We start from the raw sequence: 23710 nt of genomic DNA on the forward strand, positions 1-23710 counted from the left end.
CTCCAAGACCGCAGTATTGATAAGCTCTGACCTTAACGGTTCTGCTATCGGTACTTGAGCAGTTGCAGGTTTTTTTTGTTTTTTTTTTAACAAGATAAACATTATCTTGCACATTTATCTCACCAACTCCGTCAATTATCCGTCATTGTATCATAATTTTTGCTATTCTCCCTGAAGACGAGAGATCTGTGTCGCTCACCCTGGCTGTCTGCTGTGTGAGTGGAGAGAAGGGGATGGGGCTGTTGTTCCAGTGACACACACACACACACACACACACACACAGCGCACACACCAACTCAAGCTCATAGCCTACCTTTAGATAGATAACGATGGCAGAGAGAGCCAAATGGTCAAAAGTGTGGCTTTAAATTACAAGAGGTGATGCAGACACAGCGCGTGGTGGTAACGCAAGTAATTTGTCAAAACACCTTGCGAAAGTGCATCATATTCAGACGTATAGGGTTTCACTGCCCTAGCACAGCTAGTTCAGTTACATCCAGTCCACGTTTGTAACATTATGCTAGCAGCCAACACGTGATTAGCTATTTTGCGACCCTATTTACTAAATAGGGTTTCCGGCACAAGATAATGGCTTATTGGCGACGGAGAAGCCTGGCTCCAGGTCCAATATTTTCCTCTTTGTTGATGTCATGACTGCCCAGTAGTACCTGAACAGCCAAGCCGTGGCAGCACACAGGTATGTGGCATGTCAGAGGAGAAACGAGCCGTTCACATTACACTTTGTGGCAGGGAACGGTCCACAAACCTCACTGCACTTTAAGGACTGTTCTTTACTTGTCAGGGGAAGAGGGTGGCTGGTTGATTTTTATTTCATTTTTTTATTTTATTTTGATCCCCCCTATGTTAATCACTTATTGATGCTGTTTTTGAAGTATGAATAAGTAAATAAGTAATTTATTCCATTGAAATATCATTGATGTATTATAGAAAAGTGGTTTATGTTTTTATAAATGACAAAAGGCACATCTGCCTAATTTTTGCTGTGGTATTGTAATACTACTCAGAACCGTGATACTTTCACTGGTATCATACCGTGGGTCCCAAGTTTTGTACCGTGACAACACTATTATTTTATCTATTTTACATTTCAAGTTGTAAAAAGTAAAATGTTTTGTTAAAAAACTATTTTGTTGCATAATGAGAATTGAGAAAATAAAGCAATTTATGATCTTAATTTGTTTTTTTCTTCCTCAAAAAGTATCGATAAGAGTACCGTTAAAATACCGGATCGATAAGCAGTATCGATAATCAATCAATCAATCAATTTTATTTATAAAGCCCAATATCACAAATCACAATTTGCCTCACAGGGCTTTACAGCATACAACATCTCTCTGTCCTTAGGACCCTCACAGCGGATAAGGAAAAACTCCCCAAAAAAAACCCTTTAACGGGGGAAAAAAACGGTAGAAACCTCAGGAAGAGCAACTGAGGAGGGATCCCTCTTCCAGGACGGACAGACGTGCAATAGATGTCGTACAGAACAGATCAGCATAATAAATTAAAAGTAATCTGTATGACACAATGAGACAGAAAGAGAGAGAGAGAGAGAGAGAGAAAGAGATGCAGGACAGACAGTAATGACAGTAGCTTACAACAACATTAATGAAAGTAATAATATTATAGTTATAGTTCTGGCTACTGTGGTACAATATGTTGAAAGTATGTATTAATATCTGGCAGTATACATGTGTGACAATAATCATATGTGTATAATAACAGTAGAAGTATGACTAATGACTAATGATGGCAGCAGCAGCAGGAGGCATCTGGCAGGACTACGGCAGCAGCACAGCCACACATGTCACACTATCCAGGCACCACTGCAATACGAGTTAACCTGAGAGACAGTGGAGCACAAAGGCTCCGGAGAAGAAGCTGAGTTACATGACATCCAGAATGGCCAAGTTAGCAAGATGCAGTAATAGGATACGAGAGAGAAAGAGAGAGAGAGAGAGAAGGAGAGAAGGTGCCCGGTGTATTATAGGGGGGTCCTCCGGCAGACTAGGCCTAAGTCAGCCTAACTAGGGGCTGGTACAGGGCAAGTCTGAGCCGGCCCTAACTATAAGCTTTATCAAAGAGGAAAGTCTTAAGTCTAGTCTTAAATGTGGAGACGGTGTCTGCCTCCCGGACCATAACAGGAAGATAAGAGTAGTGGTACCGTTAAAATCTTAACAATACCCATCCCTAGCCCTGGGTCTGTGCTCTGGTGGGTGGGGGAGGGAGATAGAGCTGAATCAAACCTGTTGAAAAACAGATTCAGTTCATTCGTCCACCCCGGTCTCCGGACTCTGGGCCCCTTCCGCTGTTGTTGTTGTGGCCAGAGATTGTATTCAGGCCTCTCCACACCTCTCTTACGTTGCTGTGTTGAAGGTGCCCCTCCAACTTCCTCCTGTAGCTGTCCTTGCCCCTCCTTAATTGTCTTTTAAGGTCCCTCTGGACCCTCCTTAGCTCTTCTTTGTCCCCTGGTCTAAAAATCCTCTTCTTCTCATTCAGAAGCACTTTCAGATCAGGGGTAACCCACGGCTTGTTGTTGGAGAAGCACCATACCTTCCTGGTCGGTACGGTGTTCTCCACGCAGAACTTTATGTAGTCTGTGATGCAGTCAGTCAAACTGTCAATGTCCTCCCCATCTGGACTTCACAGCACTCCTCAGTCAGTTGTTCCAAAACAGTCCCTCAGTGCCATGCTGGTCTCCTCAGACCATTTTCTCACATACCCAATGGTGGGGGGTATGTAAGCAGGGGACAGATGGACCAGGTTGTGGTCTGAGCGGCCCAGTGGGCAGAGGGGATGAGTTGTATGCATCCTTGATGTTTGCATACAGTAATTTGTATGTATGTTGTACATTTCCAAGCATTCCAATATCAATACATATGTATGTATTTGGGATTGAGTCATAGTGTTTCTTGTAGTCAATCCAGGTGGTGCACAGCTTGGTCTGCCTGGTCTTGCAGTCTTGGGTGACTGTTCTATCGACCAGTAGCTGGTGCTTGGTTCCCCTGGTATTGCTAACAGTTCCTTTTTAGGCCTTGCTCATGTATTGGGGCATATACCTTTTCATGATAGCGGCTATGATGCCTGACAGGAGCTTTCATGTTGTACAGAGGCAGGTTATTGGCCGGTAGTTGGATGGGACCTTTTGGGGATCCATCTAGCCTTGGACCAAGACGTTCATTGCACGAACGTCTTGAAAACGAACCCCGTTTTTCGTGTGGGGGTTCCCGTTCTAGACCGATTCATGTCTTCATAAACGTTCAAATCAAACATGTAATGTACTCACCTCATAGGCACAGATGTTAGGAAGGTGTATGGGGGGTTATTGTTCAATAAACATGCATTTTATCTCGGATCTTTTTAAATTTTCTCCACCCCTTCTTCGTCCTGCAATGACTGAGTGCACCGGCTTTCTACTGCGCCACAGCGCCACTATAGTGGTTGGGAGGTGTATTGCACATTGGGAGTAAGAGGCTCTAGCCTTGGACCAAGACTTACTACCAATGTGCAATACACCTCCCAACTGCTATAGTGGCGCTGTGTGTGCGTCGTATTGCACATTGGTAGTATGAGGCTCTAGCCTTGGACCAAGACTTACTACCAATGTGCAATACACCTCCCAACCGCTATTGTGGCGCTGTGGCGCAGTAGAAAGCCGGGGGAACTCATTCATTGCAGGACGAAGAAGGGATGAAGAAAATTTCAAGACATCCGAGATAAAATGCATGTTTATTGAACAATAATGGATATACAAACACACGGCAACCCCCCGTACACCTTCCTAACATCTGTGCCTATGAGGTGAGTACATTACATGTTTGATTTGAACGTTTATGGAGACGTGAATCGGTCTAGAACGGGAACCCCCACACGAAAAACGGGGTTCGTTTTCAAGACGACCATCACATATCTACCCTCTTTATCCTCAATTGTTTTTTCGCGACTAAAATAAACTGATTTATGTAGCAGGATGGCGACTCCTCTTTTCCTCCCGTTTTTGAAGGAGGAGCTATGTATCTGATCCACCCATTCTCTCCTTAATTTTAAATGCTCTTTTTCTGACAAATGAGTCTCCTGTATCATTGCTATAGAGCAGTGTAGTTTTTTAAGTTGGTTGAATATTTTTTTTCTCTTAATTTGACTACTTATACCCTTTACATTATAACTTATACAATTTAAACTATCCATGTATTATTAATTTGTGCTTGTTGGTATGCTCTCCTCTCAGCATTTAACAAATACACATAAAATCAAGAACAACTGAAATGATGCATAATGACAATGACCCAAATCCAATCTCAAGGCAGAATAGAACAAATAACATTGAAAAAACAAAATAAAGTGAACTTCCAAATACCCAACTGGATTTTTCAGTCCATTGTAGTAGAACTTGGTATTCATCCTAACGTTGATTGTTCATTCATCTCCACTGAGGAAAGCCTTGACATCCATAGCCGGTAGCACCGCTGGGTCTTTCCCTCGTCTCCCGCGATGCTCCACCTGTAGCGTGACAGCTCGCTCTCTATCCGCTCCCTCTCATCCACCCGGACCTGAATCCCGAGCTCCTGTAGCGCCAGGAGAGCATGTGTTAGCGTTGAGTAGGTCTTTTCACCATCACCAGTGAAAATCCTTAGCTGTGCTGGGTAGATGCATTTGGCGCTGATGTTTTTTTGTTTTAACTGTTTGATTGCATCCTGCACCTGGGCTCTCTTCTTTTGCAACTCCGGCGAGTAATCATGGTCAAAGAATATCGGCTCTGCTTTGTAGAGGATCTGCCTTTGGCTCCAGGCTTGTCTTAGAATAGCGTCCTTCATGGAGTAATCCAGAAACTTGACAATCAGTGATCTCGGAGTGGCATCGGGGTTCTTTGGCTTGGCTGGTAGGGATCGGTGGGCTCTCTCTATTTGTAAATTCACTTCAGGCATCGGTTGAAGGACTGATTGAATTAGGTCCTTCACAAAAGCCTTCGCATCCTTTCCTTCACTCCCTTCGGGCACCCGGTAAATTCTTAAATTATTCCGTCTTGACCTGTTCTGCAGGTCTTCACACCAGGCCGTCAGTTCCATCTCTCTATGTAACAGGTACCGTATTGCTCTCTGGTGTCTCATCCCGATGTCCTCCGCAGCGCTAATACGTCCTTCTGCTTCCGTAGTTCTTTTTTCAAGTTTAGACATTTCGCCTTCGAGTTCTTGCATGGAAGATTCAAGTTTTGTCAGCAATAATCTGGTCTGCGTGTGTCCGTCTAGATTTTCTTTCCTTAACTTCTCCAGTTCAGCTAATATTTTGGACCCAGGGTCACATGTGCTAGCATCCGCCGCACCACTCGGAGTCTATATTAAAGTTAGCTGATTCAAATTTTCGTTTTTGTCCTTCATGTGCTCCTGTTTTGAGCCTTTGCCTCTCAAAGAAGTTGCCATGCCGAGTTTGTGCAAGTTTGCCGATTTTTAAGTATTTTTGTTAGGAAATTAACAGTTGAAGCAACGGAGCTCCGTTTTAAGCTGCTGCCTCCAACATGGTGTCACCGGAAGTCCAGTTTGGAGTGATTTTCAATATGATAAATGCTGAAGACTAAGAGTAAGTGTACAGTATGTTTTTTATATTTAATCTTAGCGATAAAATTAATTGAGGTACAGCGTGACAAAAATTTGTGTGGCCCCCGGCAACAATCTGGGTTTCTCATGTGACCCCCTAGGAATAATAATTGCCCACCCCTGCTTTAGCCGGTTGGTGTGGATCATGTCAGGGTCCGGTGGCTGTCCAGCTTGTCATACCTGATACTCTTTCTTGGATGTCTGCTGTTGTAATGTTAAGTGGCTCTTGTTCTGGGAGATTGCCGTAGTCTGCTCTTAGATCCACTAGTCACTGAGCATTGGTGTTATGTGATGCCTCCTTCTCCCATATGCTCCTCCAGTATTTTTCAGTTTGAGCCCTGGGTGGATCTGTTCTCGTGTTGTTACTCTGCCACTGAGAGTATACTTTGGATGGTTTGGTGGAGAACTGGGACAGCCGAAAATTGCACAGTGTATACTGGCCATTATAGACAGTTTGTTGTACTTATGTATAAATACAAACAAATGTGTGTTTATAATGATAATTAAATGAGATGAAAGAAAAGAAAAGGGGTATAACTATACATTTTTATTAGATTTGTTTTTATTAGAAAAAAGGACAGCTTGTGAGACTATAAATTCTTAGTGGCTTAAAATGAGAAAGTGGGAGAACAGGGAAAAGAAAGAGAGAAAGGACACAAATAGCATCGCTGGATGTCATATATAAGTTTTAATATTCAGCCAGTGTAATTGTTCTTTTAACGGACAAAAATCTTTGAGCAAAGGTGTAAATACATGTCTGTCACCACTCTGAAATTACAGGACAGTTTCAAAATCTGCAGCTTCTTCTGCTGGTGTCACAGCCTGAATATGATTGCCTGAAGATACTGTATGTAGCATTTTCCTTAATTAACCCAACATGGTGTGCTCTTTCAATGTCCCCTTCCTTAAGCCCTAGGCTCCATTTTTCTTCAAAGATTTGAACTAAAAAGGTTATAATTAATAATAATAATAATAATAATAATAATAATAATAATAATAATAATTACAATAATTTGTATATTCTTTTTTTCCCTCTCCTGCACATTTAGGAGTCTCAAATTGTTTTGATGGTGCAGGTTATCCAGCTGATCAATGTATGTGTGTGCTGTAATTTCTTGTCAAACTCAGCGCTTCATTTTCCTGAGAGTCTAACTTAACTCCCTGGTTATGCACTCTCTGAACTACAGAATGCAACAATATATTAGTTGAGGAGTTTTGATTCTGTTTCATTAAATCTGGCATTGTAGCTGGATCCTTTGCCTGAGGCTTGAATTTTTGTTTGTTGCCTCGTATTCATCAACCACACAGTGAACACATAACATAGGCTAACCACAGAAGAAAATAATTTTTCTTAAGGTTTTCTGAAAATAGCCAGACAATAAAAATACTGTAAATATTATTCAGAATCAAAGTAGACAAATTAAATTGGTCTCAACATCAAATAATGACCTAACCACTTGTTGTGTATATTGCCCTAAAATATACAATCATAACAACATACCATAAAATTATGTATCAAAACATAGGTATATTTCCTTTGATATAGCTCAATTACTTTGACAGTTGGCTGCTGCTGGATGATGCTGCTAAGGGATGCACACTTAATTAATTTATCTCTTTTCCCTTGTTGTCCTGAAAGCTCCTCTTTCCTCTGTCACAATCCTGAGCCGTGCAGAGAAAATGGTCATCTGTGGTCTTTCTGGTGACCGCTGTCGCAAAGATTCTGTTGGCTCTGGCCTTTGCTGTCCCCTTACTGCTGTGATAGAGTAACTACTTGTAACTGACAAAAGTAATCGAGTTAATTCAGTAAAAGAAACATTAAAACAGATTCACTTACTGCACTGGGTGTGCACTGGGTTGCTAAAGACCAGCCACTCCAGTAGCCTCTCCATTGGGTTCCTAGGTTAGGCACATGCGTTTTCCCCTTGGTCAAATAAATAGTTGGTTTCTCATTTCCCACCACCTCTCAGTCACCAGCACCGGCTTATGGCCACATCAGTAGCTAGCTTAGGCAAGGATATAGCCTCTTGCCAGCAGCTTCACAAAGTCTTAATTTTGTCAAATCAGCGGGCTAAACTTCAATGACTAACTTCCACCAGCATGCACCTGTCCATTTTAGCTCACAGCATCATTGCCTGACATCAGTCCCTCTGTAACTCACAACTCAATTTTGAATTTCAATTTGAAAGCAGTTCATAATTTGAAAGCCCCTGATTTAAACATTAAACGCTGAGAAGAGCAACAGGAATAGCTTAAATAGAGTAAATGGGTTATGTAGGATGTAGGGTATGGTCACACATGCACAAAACTAACATTGGCAAATATACATCTCCTGTCACCTTCAACTTAATGCAAGCAAAGGGATGAATAAAACATCTGCTTCAAGTGGCAAAGCAAATTTGTTTCTTTGTAAACGCACCACTAACATCATATTTCGCAATATTTATTTGCAAGCTTGCAAACATTAGCTAGCCAGCTAGCTTTCTGTGTCCCTCACACCTGGCACTGCCCACAGTCAATACAAATATCACCTCGGCCGGTGATGGTAACTTGCCTGCATTCACTCATGTGTGACCTTGTCCTTCTACAGAGTTAAATTTGTCACATGGCATTATTAGTGTAGCTGGTGTTGTGTGTCTGACCTGGTTCTTTGCTGTATGATCACATTAGTTGTTACTGTGTACCATCATGAGTCTTCCTGTTCGACCAGTCCACGCTAGGCTACATCGCTCTGCTCATTGCTACTTTCCACGGCCTGCTGTTTGGATGGAAGCGAGCCTTTGAGGAGGAAGCCTACCGTTTCTACCTGCCCCCCAGCTTTGTGGTGGCCCTGGCCCTGCCGGTGTGTGTTATCCTGGGGAAGGTGCTGATGCTGCTTCCTTGTGTGGCCAGCAAGCTCCACAGAGTCCGCCGGGGCCTGGACAGCAATCACCACCGGTGCCAGCGCCTGGAGCCAGTGGGCTCAGCTGCCCACGTTTCACCTGAGAGAATTACCATCATGTGATTGCTGCAGCACAGAGCTGTTTGCTCGCTCATTGTTTTGATTTACCAGTACTGCCATAATTAGTTGTTTTAATGAAGGAAATGAACACTATTTATTCATGATTCTCAATGGGGGAGGGGTATTCTTACTATGTTACAGTAGACAGTTTTTGCTGATGTGAATTGTGTAGTGATTAGCTGTTACTATTCACTTAAACTCCTGACCTCGTGTTGTTATTGCTGGTGTGTTACAGTTTGTCCATCTAAACTGTAAAATGGAATATTCTTCACTTGATTGTATCTGTTTTAGACATTACACTGAGCTACAGAGTTTTTGTCATGACTGAACTCTAATTTTATTTGTTCTACTCGGCAGGGGAAAACAGATGCATACAATACATTCTCACTCTGACCTCGTCACATATAAGCGTTTGGTTGTGGACTTTCCACGTCGACATATGACATGCAAGGTACCCTGGGTGCATTGGTTGTTGACGTTCTGGGACACCGCGTAAACTTTAGCCTGTTACATGCATTGTCTGTTTTCAAAATACACTTCAGTTTTCACAAGTTTTCTTTTCAGTATTGTTTGTATTCTCACAGTTCACAACAAAAATAATTCAATTTGGAAATGGGTAAGTCACATAGGAGAAATTATATCAAGTTAGATCAGATTGGGGCACATTACTAGTTTCTGTTACATCCTTTAGTGTTTGAAATTGTTCCTATTTTAGTTAAATTGGGCCTAATGCAAGAGGCAATATAAACAAATTTTCTCTTATTTTTGTTTGTATTTACTGTTTGTCCTTATTTGTTAGTACCCATTAATTTCAAGGATTCATCAATGTTTTATTATTTTGGCTCTTCTCTTTGGTATGAGAACATTTTACAAGTGGTCGTGAGTACTCTGACCAAGACAAGAGAAAAAAAAAATTTTCACAGTGCACAAATTGTCCAATGCAAGAAAAAAAATGTTTCAAATTTAAGGAACAGAAAAAAATGAATGAAAATCATATAATCAAATTTAGATTATTATAATAATAATTATAATGATTAGATTATCAATAAATTCATGGGCCAAATAAAAATTGCTATAATTGGTTCATTGATCCCAGTGACTGCAATCTCAGTTACTTCCTCTGCTGTCCGGTACTGGAATGTGACTAAGTACATATACTCAAATACTATACTTGAATACAATTTTCTACTTCTACTCCACTATTATTTGATAACTTAAGTTGCTAGTTACTTTACAAATTAGGTTTTTGAACACAAACCATATACAAGTGCAGCTTAAACTATTACTCAATTGGTTAGAAAACTAATTGGCAACTAATTTGATTGATTCATTCATTCATCTTCTAACCGCTTCATCCTCTTGAGGGTCGCGGGGGGGCTGGAGCCTATCCCAGCTGACATCGGGCGAGAGGCAGGGTACACCCTGGACAGGTCGCCAGACTATCGCAGGGCTGACACATAGAGACAGACAACCACTCACGCTCACATTCACACCTACGGACAATTTAGAGTTATCAATTAACCTAATCCCCAATCTGCATGTCTTTGGACTGTGGGAGGAAGCCGGAGTGCCCGGAGAGAAACCACACTGACACAGGGAGAACATGCAAACTCCGCACAGAAGGGCTCCCACACCCGGGATCGAACCAGGAACCCTCTTGCTGTGAGGCGACAGTACTAACCACCACACCACCGTGCCGCCCCAACTAATTTGATAATTGTTTAAATTATTTTTCCATGCAAAAACATTTCATGGCTCCAGTTTCTCAAATATGAGGACTTGCTGCTTTTCCTTTTATTAAGTTTATTTTTGATTGATTAAATGGATTCAAAATTTTCTGCATGAGTATTTTTACTTTTGATACTTAAATACATTTTCTTGTTTGTACTTACATACCTTTATTATTCATTTTTATTATTAATATTTTCAGTGCAGGACTTTTACCAGTAACAGAATATTTTTACTGTGTGGTATTAGTACTGTTACTTAAAGGTCCAGTGTGTGGGATTTAGGGAGATGTATTGGCAGAAATGTAATGTAATATAATAAATATGTTTACTTTAGTGCAGGGATGTCAAACTCATTTCAGTTGGGGGGGGCCGCATACAGCCCACTTTGATGCTAAGAGGGTCTGACCAGTAAAACCACCGCATAATAACCTTATAAATAACACCTCCAAATTGTTTACTTTCTTTTAGTGTAAAGAATTACAAACACAATTATTGAACAATCCATTTACAAAACAGATGGTAAGCAGCCTGAGATGTCTTCACAAAAATAACTGCAGTTTCAACAATGTGTCTCAGTATTTCCACATTCCGTCAATCTATTGTTCACTATTAGTTTACATGTGCATTACAATTTACAGATCACAGTGGATCTAAAAAGGTACAAAACATTAGTGCAAAAACATTCTGAAAAATTCACAATTACTGAAAATGGCATTTACGAAACAGATAATGAACAGCCTGAAATTTCTTAAGAAAAATAGTGCAATTTTAACTACTGCTCACAGTCATTAAATGTGCATTTTTACATACATTTGTGCAGTTATGCTGGCTTCACCACACCAAACTAAGTGGAAGCTGTTGAAGAAGCAGGTTGAGTTATCTCCTGCCTTAGAGATCAAAAGCTTTGGCAGTACCTTAGCAATAGATTCTTTGACCTAAACCTGCAAATTGACAACATTTTGCACAGTGTTCCATATCTTTAAATATGACAACAATAAGTATTCACTGTATTTTGGTCAGGCTGGAAAAGCCTCTGAAGCAGAATTTTACATGAAGTAGGCTACTCACTACTTAACTTGCTCCTGAGATCTGGCATCTCTTAGCCTTCACAAGTGCATCAATGTTAGGTGTCAAATCCTGAGCTGTTACCATTTTCAGAATTTCATATAAGTGCTTGTGTGTGAGTCTGGAATGCAGTTTTGTTTTATTGATGCTCATCACAGAAAAAAGTTGTTCTCAAAGGTAAGTGGTCCCAAACATTCACAAAACCTTTGCAGCCAGGGCTATCAATTTTGGGTACCCTCGTAAAAGATACTGATAAAAAAGTGTCCAAGCCCACCGAGGCAAATCTGTTTTTCAAATCTGAGTCACGCTGCAAGTCAGTTACCTCAAGTTGGATATCTATGGGGTGAGATCAGTCTCATAATGAATGAATTCATGCAGGGTTTTTCACAAATGCACATGCTCTGGTTCACATTTGTATTTCGGACTCACTAATGCACACGATCTCTTTTGCAAATGCACATGCTCTGGTTCACAAATATCATTTTTATGCAAACTTGTAATATAAATTCGGAAATGCACACGCTCTACTTCACAAATATTATTTTTATGCAAACTTGTAATATAAATTCACAGATCATACAAATCGCTGAATGTGCATTTACAAACTGCTTCTCATTTGTGAACCTCTACATTTGTGAGAGAAATCTGTGTGGTGAATTTTGAGACTCCCCTGACGTCACAGGCCAATGAACGCCACCATTGGCTGATAAATCTGTCAATCAAATTTATGATTCTGATTGACAGATTCATCAGTTAATCAGGTGTGTTCGCTTTCAGCCAGTCGTATGGCTCCTTACATTTTCTCCACACTTCTAAACCAATCACAGAGCTACTGAGCTACTGTTTGCAGTGTTCAAACAAGACGCGCTAGACTGAAACGGTGGAAGAGACATGGATCAGTCTCAACCTATAAGTGACACATTTATCTTATTATCCCCTCGTTGTATATCATGCAATGTTATTGAATTATAATGAGTTGAAGCGTTCTGCTTAGCCAAGTAACATGTTTGAATGAACATAAACTATGAATACAGCCTATGTAAGGAGCCATATGATTGGCTGAAAGCAAACACACCTGATTAACTGATGAATCTGTCAATCAGAATCATAAATTTGATTGACAGATTTATCAGCCAATGGTGATGTTCGTTGACCTGTGATGTCAGGGGAGTCTCAAAATTCACCACACAGATTTCTCTCACAAATGTAGAGAGGTTCACAAATGAGAAGCAGTTTGTAAACGCACATTCAGCGATTCGCATGATCTGCGAATTTGTATTACAAGTGTGCCTCAAAATAATATTTGTGAAGCACAGCGTGTGCATTTCCGAATTTATATTACAAGTTTGCATAAAAATTATATTTGTAAACCAGAGCATGTGTATTTGCGAAACAGATTGTGTGCATTTCCGAATTTATATTACAAGTTTGCATAAACATTATATTTGTGAACCAGAGTGTGTGCATTTGTGAAACAGATCATGTGCATTAGTGAGTCTGAAATACAACTGCGAACCAGGGAAGGGAGTGTGACTCTCTGATGGTGGTGTCAGAGAGGAGGATGCTGTCTAAGCTACGAACTATCTTGGACAATGTCTCACACCCACTCCACCATGTGCTGGTCAGGCACAAGAGTACTTTCAGTGGGAGACTCATACCACCAAGATGTAACACTGAGCACCACAGGAAATCATTCCTGCCTGTGGCCATCAAACTGTACAACTCCTCCCTCTGAGTTTCACACACTGCAATAATCTAATGTAACTTGTGCAATAACCCCATTCACCCTGACTGTATATATTCTGTTTGTGTAAATAATCTTGTTCAGTTTACAATATATATATGTATATATATATATTTATTTACGTTTATGTTTGTTAATAATTCCTGTTTATTTAACTATATATTTGTAAATACTATTGTTTAAATTTCTTATATTTTCACATATCTTTCCTCTCTTGCAAGGAGCACCTGTAACATAAATAATTTCCCCTCGGGGATCAATAAAGTATTTCTGATTCTGATTCTGATTCTGATGTAGTGGGGATTGAAGGGGGTCCCCAAGACACACATAATACAATAAGCATTCTGCTGGCATTTTAGCAAAAGGATTTTAATCAAAAACAATAACAATGTGTGCAAATAAGAAAAAACCTCTATTAACCATGAATGTATGAGGAGTTTTATGGGGCCCTCAGAAACTTGGGGCCCCAGACAACCGCCTAGATTTGCCTAATGTTAAGTCCACCGCTGAATAGCACTCACATTTCTTAAATGGGGGAAATGAGCAGGGTCACCATATGACAGCTGAACCTCCCACAAAGCCAGCTTCAACTGTAAAGCTCTGCTGTCATAATACTATGTGACAACTTTGTTGCGGCCTTGCATCACTTTGTTCAGAATATTCAAGTGCTCTGTAATATCCACCATAAATGCAAGGTCCCGCAGCCATACCGCATCCTGCAGCTCCGGCACTGGTTTTCCTTTTTGCTTCATAAATTGTCCAATTTCCTCTTGTAAATAAAAAAACGCATGAGCACAGATCCTCACTTTAACCACTGTACTTTGGTGTGGTACAGCAGGCCATGGGTAATGTGTTTATCATTAAGAAGGCTGTCAAACTGACACTGGTTCAATCCTCTGGCTCGGATGAAATTAACAGTTCGGACAACCGCTTCCATGACGTGATCAGTTCATAACGACTTGCAATACAATGCGTCCTTGTGCAAAATACAGTGAAAAGTCCAAAAACTGTGCCCTCCATTTGCAGCCAAATGTCAACATTTTTTCTTTTTCTCTGAATTTTGTCACAACACCTGCCTTTTTACCGATCATTGATGGCGCACCGTCCGTAGCAAGGCTGACAGCATGGGCTCAGTCAACCCCGATCCTGTCCAGCGCTCCAACCAGAGAGCTAAAAATGTAAAAAATTAATGTTAAAAAAAATTGCTGTTGTGGTGTCTGCCATCGGCACCAACTCAAGGAACTCCTTGGTGACAGTCAAACTCTCATCAACAACACAAATGAATCAACACCAGGAATGAATATGGCCAGTTGAGCAACATCAGTAATGTCCATGAGCCATGTCCACGAGCCAATTGCAACTGAGAATGCAACAAATCAATCAATCAATCAATCAATCAATTTTATTTACAAAGCGCAATATCACAAATCACAATTTGCCTCACAGGGCTTTACAGCATACGACATCCCTCTGTCCTTATGACCCTCACAGCGGATAAGGAAAAACTCCCCCCAAAAAAAACCCTTTAACAGGGAAAAAAAACCCGGTAGAAACCTCAGGAAGAGCAACTGAGGAGGGATCCCTCTTCCAGGACGGACAGACGTGCAATAGATGTCGTACAGAACAGATCAATTGGAAATCGGCGGTAAAGGCATAATCTGGATTGTGACTGGAGCAGAATGGCAAGTAGTTGTGGTGGTTGTTCTGATGACGATAAAATGGAAATATGGACCCCCGTTCAGAATCCAAGAAAGAGACGAGAAAAGGAGGGCAATAGTACGAGGATGCCAGCCAGTAAGCGTGCGCTTACAGATGATGAGGAAAGAAGTGAAGTAAGAAAAAAGATAATGACGGAGTTATTCAAAGTGAAAATTCAAATATTGAAATTTAAAACAGAACATGAGATATCCTCTGAAAGCCCGATCACTTTGACAAATTGTTTGAAGAAAGCACTTAGGGACATAGAAATAGTGAAAGTGCTAAGAGATGGCAGCTTGTTTGTCAAGTGTAGTGAGCTCATAGTGCCATATTATCCCACCAGAACACTGCGCTCTGAGAACGCAGGGTTACTCGTGGTCCCTAAAGTCTCCAAAAGTAGATCAGGAGCTAGAGCCTTCAGCTATCAGGCTCCTCTCCTGTGGAATCATCTTCCTGTTACGGTCCGGGAGGCAGACACCGTCTCCACATTTAAGACTAGACTTAAGACTTTCCTCTTTAATAAAGCTTATTAGTTAGGCTTATAAGCTTATAAGCTAGTTAGGGCTGGCTCAGGCTTGTCCTGTACCAGCCCCTAGTTAGGCTGACTTAGGCCTAGTCTGCCGGAGGACCCCCCTATAATACACCGGGCACCTTCTCTCCTTTTCTCTCTCTCTCTCTCTCTCTCTCTCTCGTATTCTATTACTGCATCTTGCTAACTCGGCCATTCTGGATGTCACTAACTCGGCTTCTTCTCCGGAGCCTTTGTGCTCCACTGTCTCTCAGATTAACTCATATCACAGTGGTGCCTGGACAGCGTGACGTGTGTGGTTGTGCTGCTGCCGTGGTCCTGCCAGATGCCTCCTGCTGCTGCTGCCATCATTAATCATTAGTCATACTTCTACTGTTATTATACACATATGACTATTGTCACACATGTATACTGCCAGATATTAATACATACTTTCAACATATTGTACCACAGTAGCCAGAACTATAACTATAATATTATTACTTTCAATAATGTTGTTGTAAGCTACTGTCATTACCTGCATCTCTCTCTCTCTCTCTCTCTCTCTCTCTGTCTCATTGTGTCATACAGATTACTGTTAATTTATTATGTTGATCTGTTCTGTACGACATCTATTGCACGTCTGTCCATCCTGGAAGAGGGATCCCTCCTCAGTTGCTCTTCCTGAGGTTTCTACCGTTTTTTTTCCCCGTTAAAGGGTTTTTTTGGGGGAGTTTTTCCTTATCCGCTGCGAGGGTCATAAGGACAGAGGGATGTCGTATGCTGTAAAGCCCTGTGAGGCAAATTGTGATTTGTGATATTGGGCTTTATAAATAAAATTGATTGATTGATTGATTGATTGATTGATTGAGTGTAAGATGGCTGGGCAGAAAGACAAAACACTTAAGCTACAGACAATTTGTAAGAAAGAAGTTGTGGAAAGAAAAGCAGTTGGTGGAGGGAGGGGTGTCAAGGGAGTGATATCGGGAATACCATTGGGAGAAATTTTGGGAGAGCTGAAAAAGATGATTAAAGGAGGAACAATAAAAGAAATAATACGGTTGAATGCATTTAGAAATGGTGAGAGCATATGTTCTGTCACCTATCAGATGCTACAAATTTCAAAGATATGGCCACACTGCTACAGTGTGCAGGGAAAAGCAGAGATGCGGAAGATGCGGAGGGGAACATTCTTATGGAGAATGTGGAGAAAACAAGCCAATCAAATGTTGCAACTGTGGAGGAAATCACACAACAGGGTATGGAGGGTGCATAATGAGGAAGGAGGTTGCTAAAATCCAACAAATCAGAAGAGAAGCAGTGAAGAATTTTGGCAAAGAAAAAGAACTGAAAACATGGAACAAAACAAGAAAAAGGGTGCACATAACTACCAGACAGGGCTGACAACTGATAAACTAGTACTGTTTTTAGCATATGTCATAAACTGTTCAGAGCAAGCAAAAACTAAAACAGAAAAAAACATTCACATCAAACACATCATTGTGAAAGCAGCAAAGTTCCTGAACATGAAGGATTTATCATCGGAGAAAATAAAGGCAGACCTTAGGGACATCAGGGGGAAGTCAGCCATTGATTCCATAATGTTCATACTCCAGTGGAATGCTAGAAGCCTCATTGCAAATAGACAAGAGTTTAAAAAATACATAGATGAAATAGAAACAAAACCTGACATTATTTGCATACAAGAGACATGGCTCAAATCAAATCTGGATTTCATTATAAGGGAATATTCTAGTATTCGTTAGGATAGAACTAGTGGAAGTGGTGGGGGATGTGCAAATTTTATTGGTCAAGGTGTGAAATATAGGCAATTAATGACAACACAAGAATTAGAAGTAATAGTCATAGAGGTGTGTACAAAAGAGGGAAGTATAAAAGTAATACATTTCTATAATCCCTGCAAACAGCTTGTGAAAGAAAAAAAATGGAAGCTATTTTAGATGATTGAAGAGGGGAAGTAGTCTGGTGTGGAGATTTTAATGCACACAGCACAGTATGGGGGGATCAAGATGACTCAGATGGGGAAATATTAGAGGAGATAATGGACGAAAAAGAGTTGGTTTGTTTAAGTAACAGTTGAGGCACTAGGGTGAATCTGGCAAGGGGCACAGAATCATCGATTGATCTCACTTTGGTTTCACAATCTCTGGCAGGAAAAAACAATTGGGAAGTATTAAGGGAGAGCACAGTGGGTAGTGATCACTACCCAATATATGTATATATATGAATAGAAAGTGTTATTGACCTGAACAAAAGAGAGGGGAGATGGAAATTTGAAGAAGCAAATTGGAAAAAGTTTTTAAAAAGTATTAAGTGAGGGTAAAATGAAAGGGATAAATGTAAATCAACCTATTAACAAATTAAACAGTAAAGTATGTGAGAGTATAGTGGAAGCAGCAAAGGAATCTCTTCCAAGAAGTAGTGGGAATAAAAAGTAAAGATTAGTACCGTGGTGGACAAATGAATGTACTAAAGCAATAAAAGCTCGAAACACATCTTTTAAAGTATTGAAAAAAGCTCTTTGTGTTCAGAATTTAATAAATTATAAGAAACAGCAGGCGGTAGTGAGGAGAGTAATAAGGAAAACAAAAAGGGAGTATTGGGGAAAGTATTGTGAGTCACTGGGCAGGAGTACGCCATTAGATAGAGTTTGGAACATGATGAAAAGAATGTCGGGTAATAAGAAAGAGTATGGACATCCAATAATGAAAAATGAAAGAGGCTTAGTGGTACAAGATAAGGAAAAAGCAGAATTATTAGTACAAACCTTTGTTAAAGTGCATAGCACAGACAATTTGAGTAATCAAGAAAAAAGAGGTAGAGAAGAAACAGCATTAAGGAATGTTGAAGCAATACAGGGTGAAGAGGAATATGAAAGTGCAATTAATATGCAATTTACAATGGCAGAGCTGAATAATGTACTTAAAAAAGCTGGGAAGACAACTCCAGCAAAAGATAAAATAAATTATTGTATGTTAAATAATCTTAGTGATCAAAGTAAAGAGGTATTATTGAAATTATATGATAAGATATGGAAAGAGGTGAAACTACCCAATCAATGGAAAGAATCCATAATTGTCCCTGTTTGTAAGCCAGGTAACGATCCAAGTTTGGCCGAAAGTTATAGACCTATACTCTAACATCACATGTGGGTAAAACTATGGAAGAAATGATCAATGAAAGATCAGTATATTATTTAGAAACAAGGGATGAACTAAAAAGCTATCAGAGTGGATTCTGGAAAGGAACTGTAGATCCTGCCCTAATGTTAGAGCATGAAATAAGAAAGGCTCAGGTAAACAGAGAAAATGTAGTGGCTGTGTTTTTTGATACTGAAAAGGCATATGACATGATATGTCTCTGTCTCTCTCTCTCTTTCTGTCTCATTGTGTCATACAGATTACTGTTAATTTATTATGTTGATCTGTTCTGTACGACATCTATTGCACGTCTGTCCGTCCTGGAAGAGGGATCCTTCCTCAGTTGCTCTTCCTGAGGTTTCTACCGTTTTTTTCCCCCGTTAAAGGGTTTTTTTTGGGGAGTTTTCCCTTATCCGCTGTGAGGGTCAAAAGGACAGAGGGATGTCGTATGCTGTAAAGCCCTGAGAGGCAAATTGTGATTTGTGATATTGGGCTTCATAAATAAAATTGATTGAACTGATTGATTGATATGGAAGGAGGGAGTGTTAATTAAATTATACCACAGGGAGATAAGAGGAAGCATGCTCCAATGGATTAAGAATTGCCTTACAGAAAGGAGGATATCAGTGAGAGTGGGCAAAAACTACAGTGAAAATTATATGGTAGAAAATGGAACCCCACAAGGCAGTATTATCAGTCCAATTTTATTTTCAATCATGATAGATATGACATATTCTGTAATATAGGCAGCTCTGTTTTTGTGACATTATTTGCAGATGACGGAGCCATGTGGAAAAGTTGACAAAACATTGAATTCATTGTTGGAAAATTGCAGAAAGAAATTAGAGAGGTAGAAACTTGGGCACTGAAATGGGGTTTCAGATTTTCAGTTGCCAAAACAAAGGTAATTGTCTTCACAAAAAAGAAAATACAAACTCAAATCTGTCTTAAATTGTATGGGCAGGATTTAGAAATAGTAGATTGCTTTAAGTATTTAGGAATTTGGTTTGATGAGAAAATTTCTTGGAAGACACATATTGATAAAATAATTGAAAAATGTAAAAAAAAAAAAAATTAAATATTATTAGATGTCTAAAAGGATGAGAATGGGGAGCACACAGAAAATCATTGAAAACTATATTGGTTTAATCAGGTCTGTTTTTGACTATGGGTGTATAGTATATGAGTCAGCTTCAAAGTCACTTAAAAAAGCTTGATACCATTCAATATCAGGCCTTAAAAGGATAGTGAAAAAATGAAATGAAAAAATGAAAATTCACCCATTATCTACTCAACGATATAACGACGGAGGCTCAGGACAATTTTTAGAGTCCTCGCAACACTTGTGGAGGTCCAGTTGTTTGGAAAAACGTCATTTGAACTCTGTTTTTAGTCTCATTGTAGCCTGCAGCTCTAACTGCCTCTCTGTGCGTCACGTTTACGTGTGTGCGCTTGCATGAGACCGTGAGACATGGGCCTCTAGTTTTGCAGACTGGGTGAGGCGGAGGTGCAGCGCACCTGCGCTTCGCCAACTGGGTGTGGCCAGGCGGCTTTTGCAAGTCTGGCACATCGTGCGCGCTGTGCAGCTACTCCTCTTTCCCACCTCCGTCCCTCCTACCTGCGCAAGTCGGAAAGAGGGAGGAGAGAAGGCTTGGAGTGGGTTTTGCACATCCGATTCACATCACACCAATCAAATGAGCCCCTCTCCTTGCCCTTAAATGCGCCGCGCGAAGGCATAATGAGAGTTTACTCAATTCGCCATGGCAGACGAGAGCAGCAGCGTCAGACAGTCAAACTTCTCCCAAGAGGAAACTGATGTTTTGGTCTGAGAGGGCCAAGCTCGCAGTGTCTGAATATACGGAACTGCGAGCAGACTTCCACGGGCTGATGATGCAAAGGTAGCCTGGGAGGATGTCACCACAATTGTAAATCAATGTTGCGTTTCTCTTGTGCGCGCCCGCTCTCTCTTTCTCTCTCGCAGTCTCACTCTGTTTCTTTTCTTTTGACTTTTCTAAGATGACTAGTCTGAGTGGGCGGAAGTTCGCTGCATAGATCAGCCTCTCATTGGGCGGAACGAGCCACCCGCTGAAGTCCCGCCCTACCACCTCCGGTTGTCATAGTCGACAAACGTCCTTTACTAACTTTTGTGGTGTTTGATCTTGCAGGGATGTAGCCATTTTTCTGCCATGGTTCGCGTCCTGTAGGCGATATTTTTGTGGACGTGTTACACCAAAACCTGTTTTCCCCCGGCAATATTTTTGCAAGCGCACCGTTGCTGTGGCACCGCCAAGAACAATTGTGATTGGTTGAAAGAAATAAAAAAAGCCAGGGCATTGTTTTCTCCAATCTTAAAGGGAGAGTCGGCGCAGCTTTTAGCGCACCTTCGGCGAAGCCTTTTGGCACGAAAGTTTCACTGTGTCAAGCTGGATCTGTCGACACCTCCCCCTGCTGCGCCGTCACGCCCATCTCAGCGCACCTCAGTATGCCAAACAAACTGAGCGCGCCTCGGGTTGCGCTGCTGAAACAAGCTCTGCGCGGGGTTCGCCACCTTGCGTCGCGCTGGGAAACTAGAGGCCATGGGCACCACGTTCATGTGTATTCATGTGCTTTTGCTGGTCTCGCGCGCAAGCGCGCACACGTGAACACAGTGCACAGAGATGGAAAAAGGGCTAAGATAAGATAAGATACACCTTTACTGATCCCATAATTGAGAAATTCCAGTGTTACAGCAGTCAAGGAGAAAGAGTCAGATTAAAGATTAAAAAGAATTAAAGAAAAAAACAAAAAAACAAACTTAAATAACTAGGCATGCAAATAAGTACAAAAATACAAGAGACAGCGATAAATAACAATAATTATATAATAATTAAAGCTACAAGCAGCTGTGATCGGGCCCTTGCTCCCCCATGCAACCGTGGGGGCCTGAGGCACGTGGGGGCTGTGGCGTGAAGCGAGAAGGGAGAAAAAACCTGGCAGGAGCGAAAAAACGCAATGTTTCGGTCATCCACCAGGTGGCACTACGAGTGTAACCAGATGTGGCAAGGTGCGTTCAGGGGTGGACCCTCAACACACATGTGAAATTTCGAGCAAATCGTACAATGCATGAACAATTTATACCAAGCTGATGTTCTGTGGCGAAGGATGAAAAGATGCCACCACCGCTGCGGCAGCCTGCAACATGACAGGACATGTGTGTCACTGTGGAGATTCATCAACTTGATTTTGAAGCAGTTTGGATGAATTATGTGGGAGAGAGAGCTGCTTGAATATGCATGTCGATGGATCAACATCGACATGCAAATGGCAGACTCCTGTTTGGAGTAGACCATTGGTGCCAGAGACTTTTATGTGCGTCTGGACAACATACACATGTGTACCAATTTTCATGTTCAGACTCCAAAAAAAACCCTATGGGGAGGGGTTTTTGAAAATTTCAAGGGGGCGCTATAGAGGCATTTTGTCCCCCCCATGGGCGACGCCCCTATCAGATGTAAGAGCTCGCCATTCTTGACCTGTTTATCAGTTTTTATGAGGAGATGAGGTCGCTGAAGCCATCAAAATGCCAAACGTATTTAGTGGCGAGGGATCGATAGTCGCCACGCTGCCACATGGACACCATTAGACGTAGCTTCACAGCGTTAATAAGGTAGCTTCACCAACTTGTTCTGCATGCATTAGAAGTGGAATGAAGTTGATACAGTCAAGTTTGTGGTATTAGTACATGTTAAAGTAAAAACTGGTTACTTCCTGTTATGAGTAAGGTGGGATATAAACATATCGGGGCATTCGGGGCAGAGCCATCATCATGTCCAGCAAGTTTGAAGCTGCTGAGATCAAGTATGTGGGCGGGAGAGCCGTTCGAAATTCGATGGCAAGAAAACGAAAAGTCACCAAAATTTGTCACGCCCTAGCGGCCACGCCCCTTCACATAGAGAAAAGCTTTTACTAACTTTTGATCAGCATGTTCTCAGGATGATCTGTAGCCAATTTGAAGTCGATCAGACGAAATCCCTAGGAGGAGGAGTTCAAATTTAAGTTGTGGAAATTGCCGTAACGAAAAAATTCATAACAAAATGGCCGACTTCCTGTTGGGATTTTACCATGACGTCAGGAGACTTTTTTGTGCATATCAGTATGATACATGTGCGTACCAAATTCCGTTTGCCTATGACAAACTAAGCCCAATGGGGAAGGTTTTTTGAAAATTTGTAGGTGGGCGCTATTTCAGCGTTTCGCGTCGACCACGTGCAACCGCCCAAAAATATCACATTTCGGATGTGGCCGGACGAATGTGGAAAGTTAGAAGCATTTTCAAATTTGGGAAAGGGGTGAAATTGGGACACGAAATGTCGCAAGAATAATAATAATAATAATAATAATAATAATTAAAGCTGCAAGCAGTGATGAACAGGCCCTCGCAGTCCACGCGCGTCGGGGCATGCTGCCGTCAGGGGGCGTGCACCTAGATGTCTTGTCAGCTGTAATAAATAAAAAAATAAACATTATCTCTTACTTACATATCCAGTATACAGGTAGGCACCCAACCCACCTATGTAGTTTTTCCAAAAAGTAGAAGCTGAATACATGCCCAATAGTTCAAGGTCTTCTGACTCTTTAAAAGTTGACATGGTGTCTCTAGCTCAAAGTATGAGGGACAAGAAGAGGTTGAAAGTCGATGAGTTTTGAAGAGGATTTGAAGATTTTCCAATTTACTTCCGTTCACACTAATTAGACTGCCACCAGAGTGCCACCTATTGGCCGATTTGCGCCGAATTTTGCACAAACCCTCATTGGGCCATGGAACACAATTAGCGAAAGTGTTGTGGTAATCCGACTGTATTTGCTCAAGATATGAAAGACTGTCTGTTTTGAAAACAATGTACAGGAATTTGTTGTTTTATATTTTGGGCGTTTTATGGACGATCAAAATTCTTTTAATAACTTTTTTGCAGGAGGGTCCACAGATGCTTCATGTAAAGTTTGGTGCAAATCAGTCAAATTGCCTAGGAGGAGTTTGAAATAGTAGGTTTTTCATTGTTTGCAATTTTGTAAATGGAAGTTTAATGCAAAAGTGGGCGTGCCTTACATCACACAATTCAGCTGAATTCAGGGAACACTGAGATATAAAGTTTCAAAATGTGCCACGTTACGTGGGAGTTGTGGGCCAAAAACGCTTTTGCATTGAAAATAGTGC

General features: G+C 41.0%; 1 protein-coding gene across 2 annotated transcripts in view; it reads left to right on the forward strand.

Annotated features, from left to right (window-relative positions):
• The window catches only part of steap2 (STEAP family member 2, metalloreductase), a 185112-nt gene that overhangs the window by 150029 nt on the left and 11373 nt on the right, over nt 1–23710 (forward strand). Inside the window, exon 6 of one of the 2 annotated variants that reach the window (XM_033639369.2) lies at nt 8320–10449. The exons of the other annotated variant lie outside the window; for it this stretch is intronic. Within the exon in view, the coding sequence (XP_033495260.1) occupies nt 8320–8613 (294 nt within the window). The 3' untranslated portion in view covers nt 8614–10449. Of the gene's footprint in view, nt 1–8319; nt 10450–23710 lie in introns of those variants that run through there. 2 annotated transcript variants of the gene reach the window in all.

This window comes from Epinephelus lanceolatus, chromosome 20, assembly GCF_041903045.1.
Source record: "Epinephelus lanceolatus isolate andai-2023 chromosome 20, ASM4190304v1, whole genome shotgun sequence".
NCBI lineage: Eukaryota > Metazoa > Chordata > Actinopteri > Perciformes > Serranidae > Epinephelus > Epinephelus lanceolatus.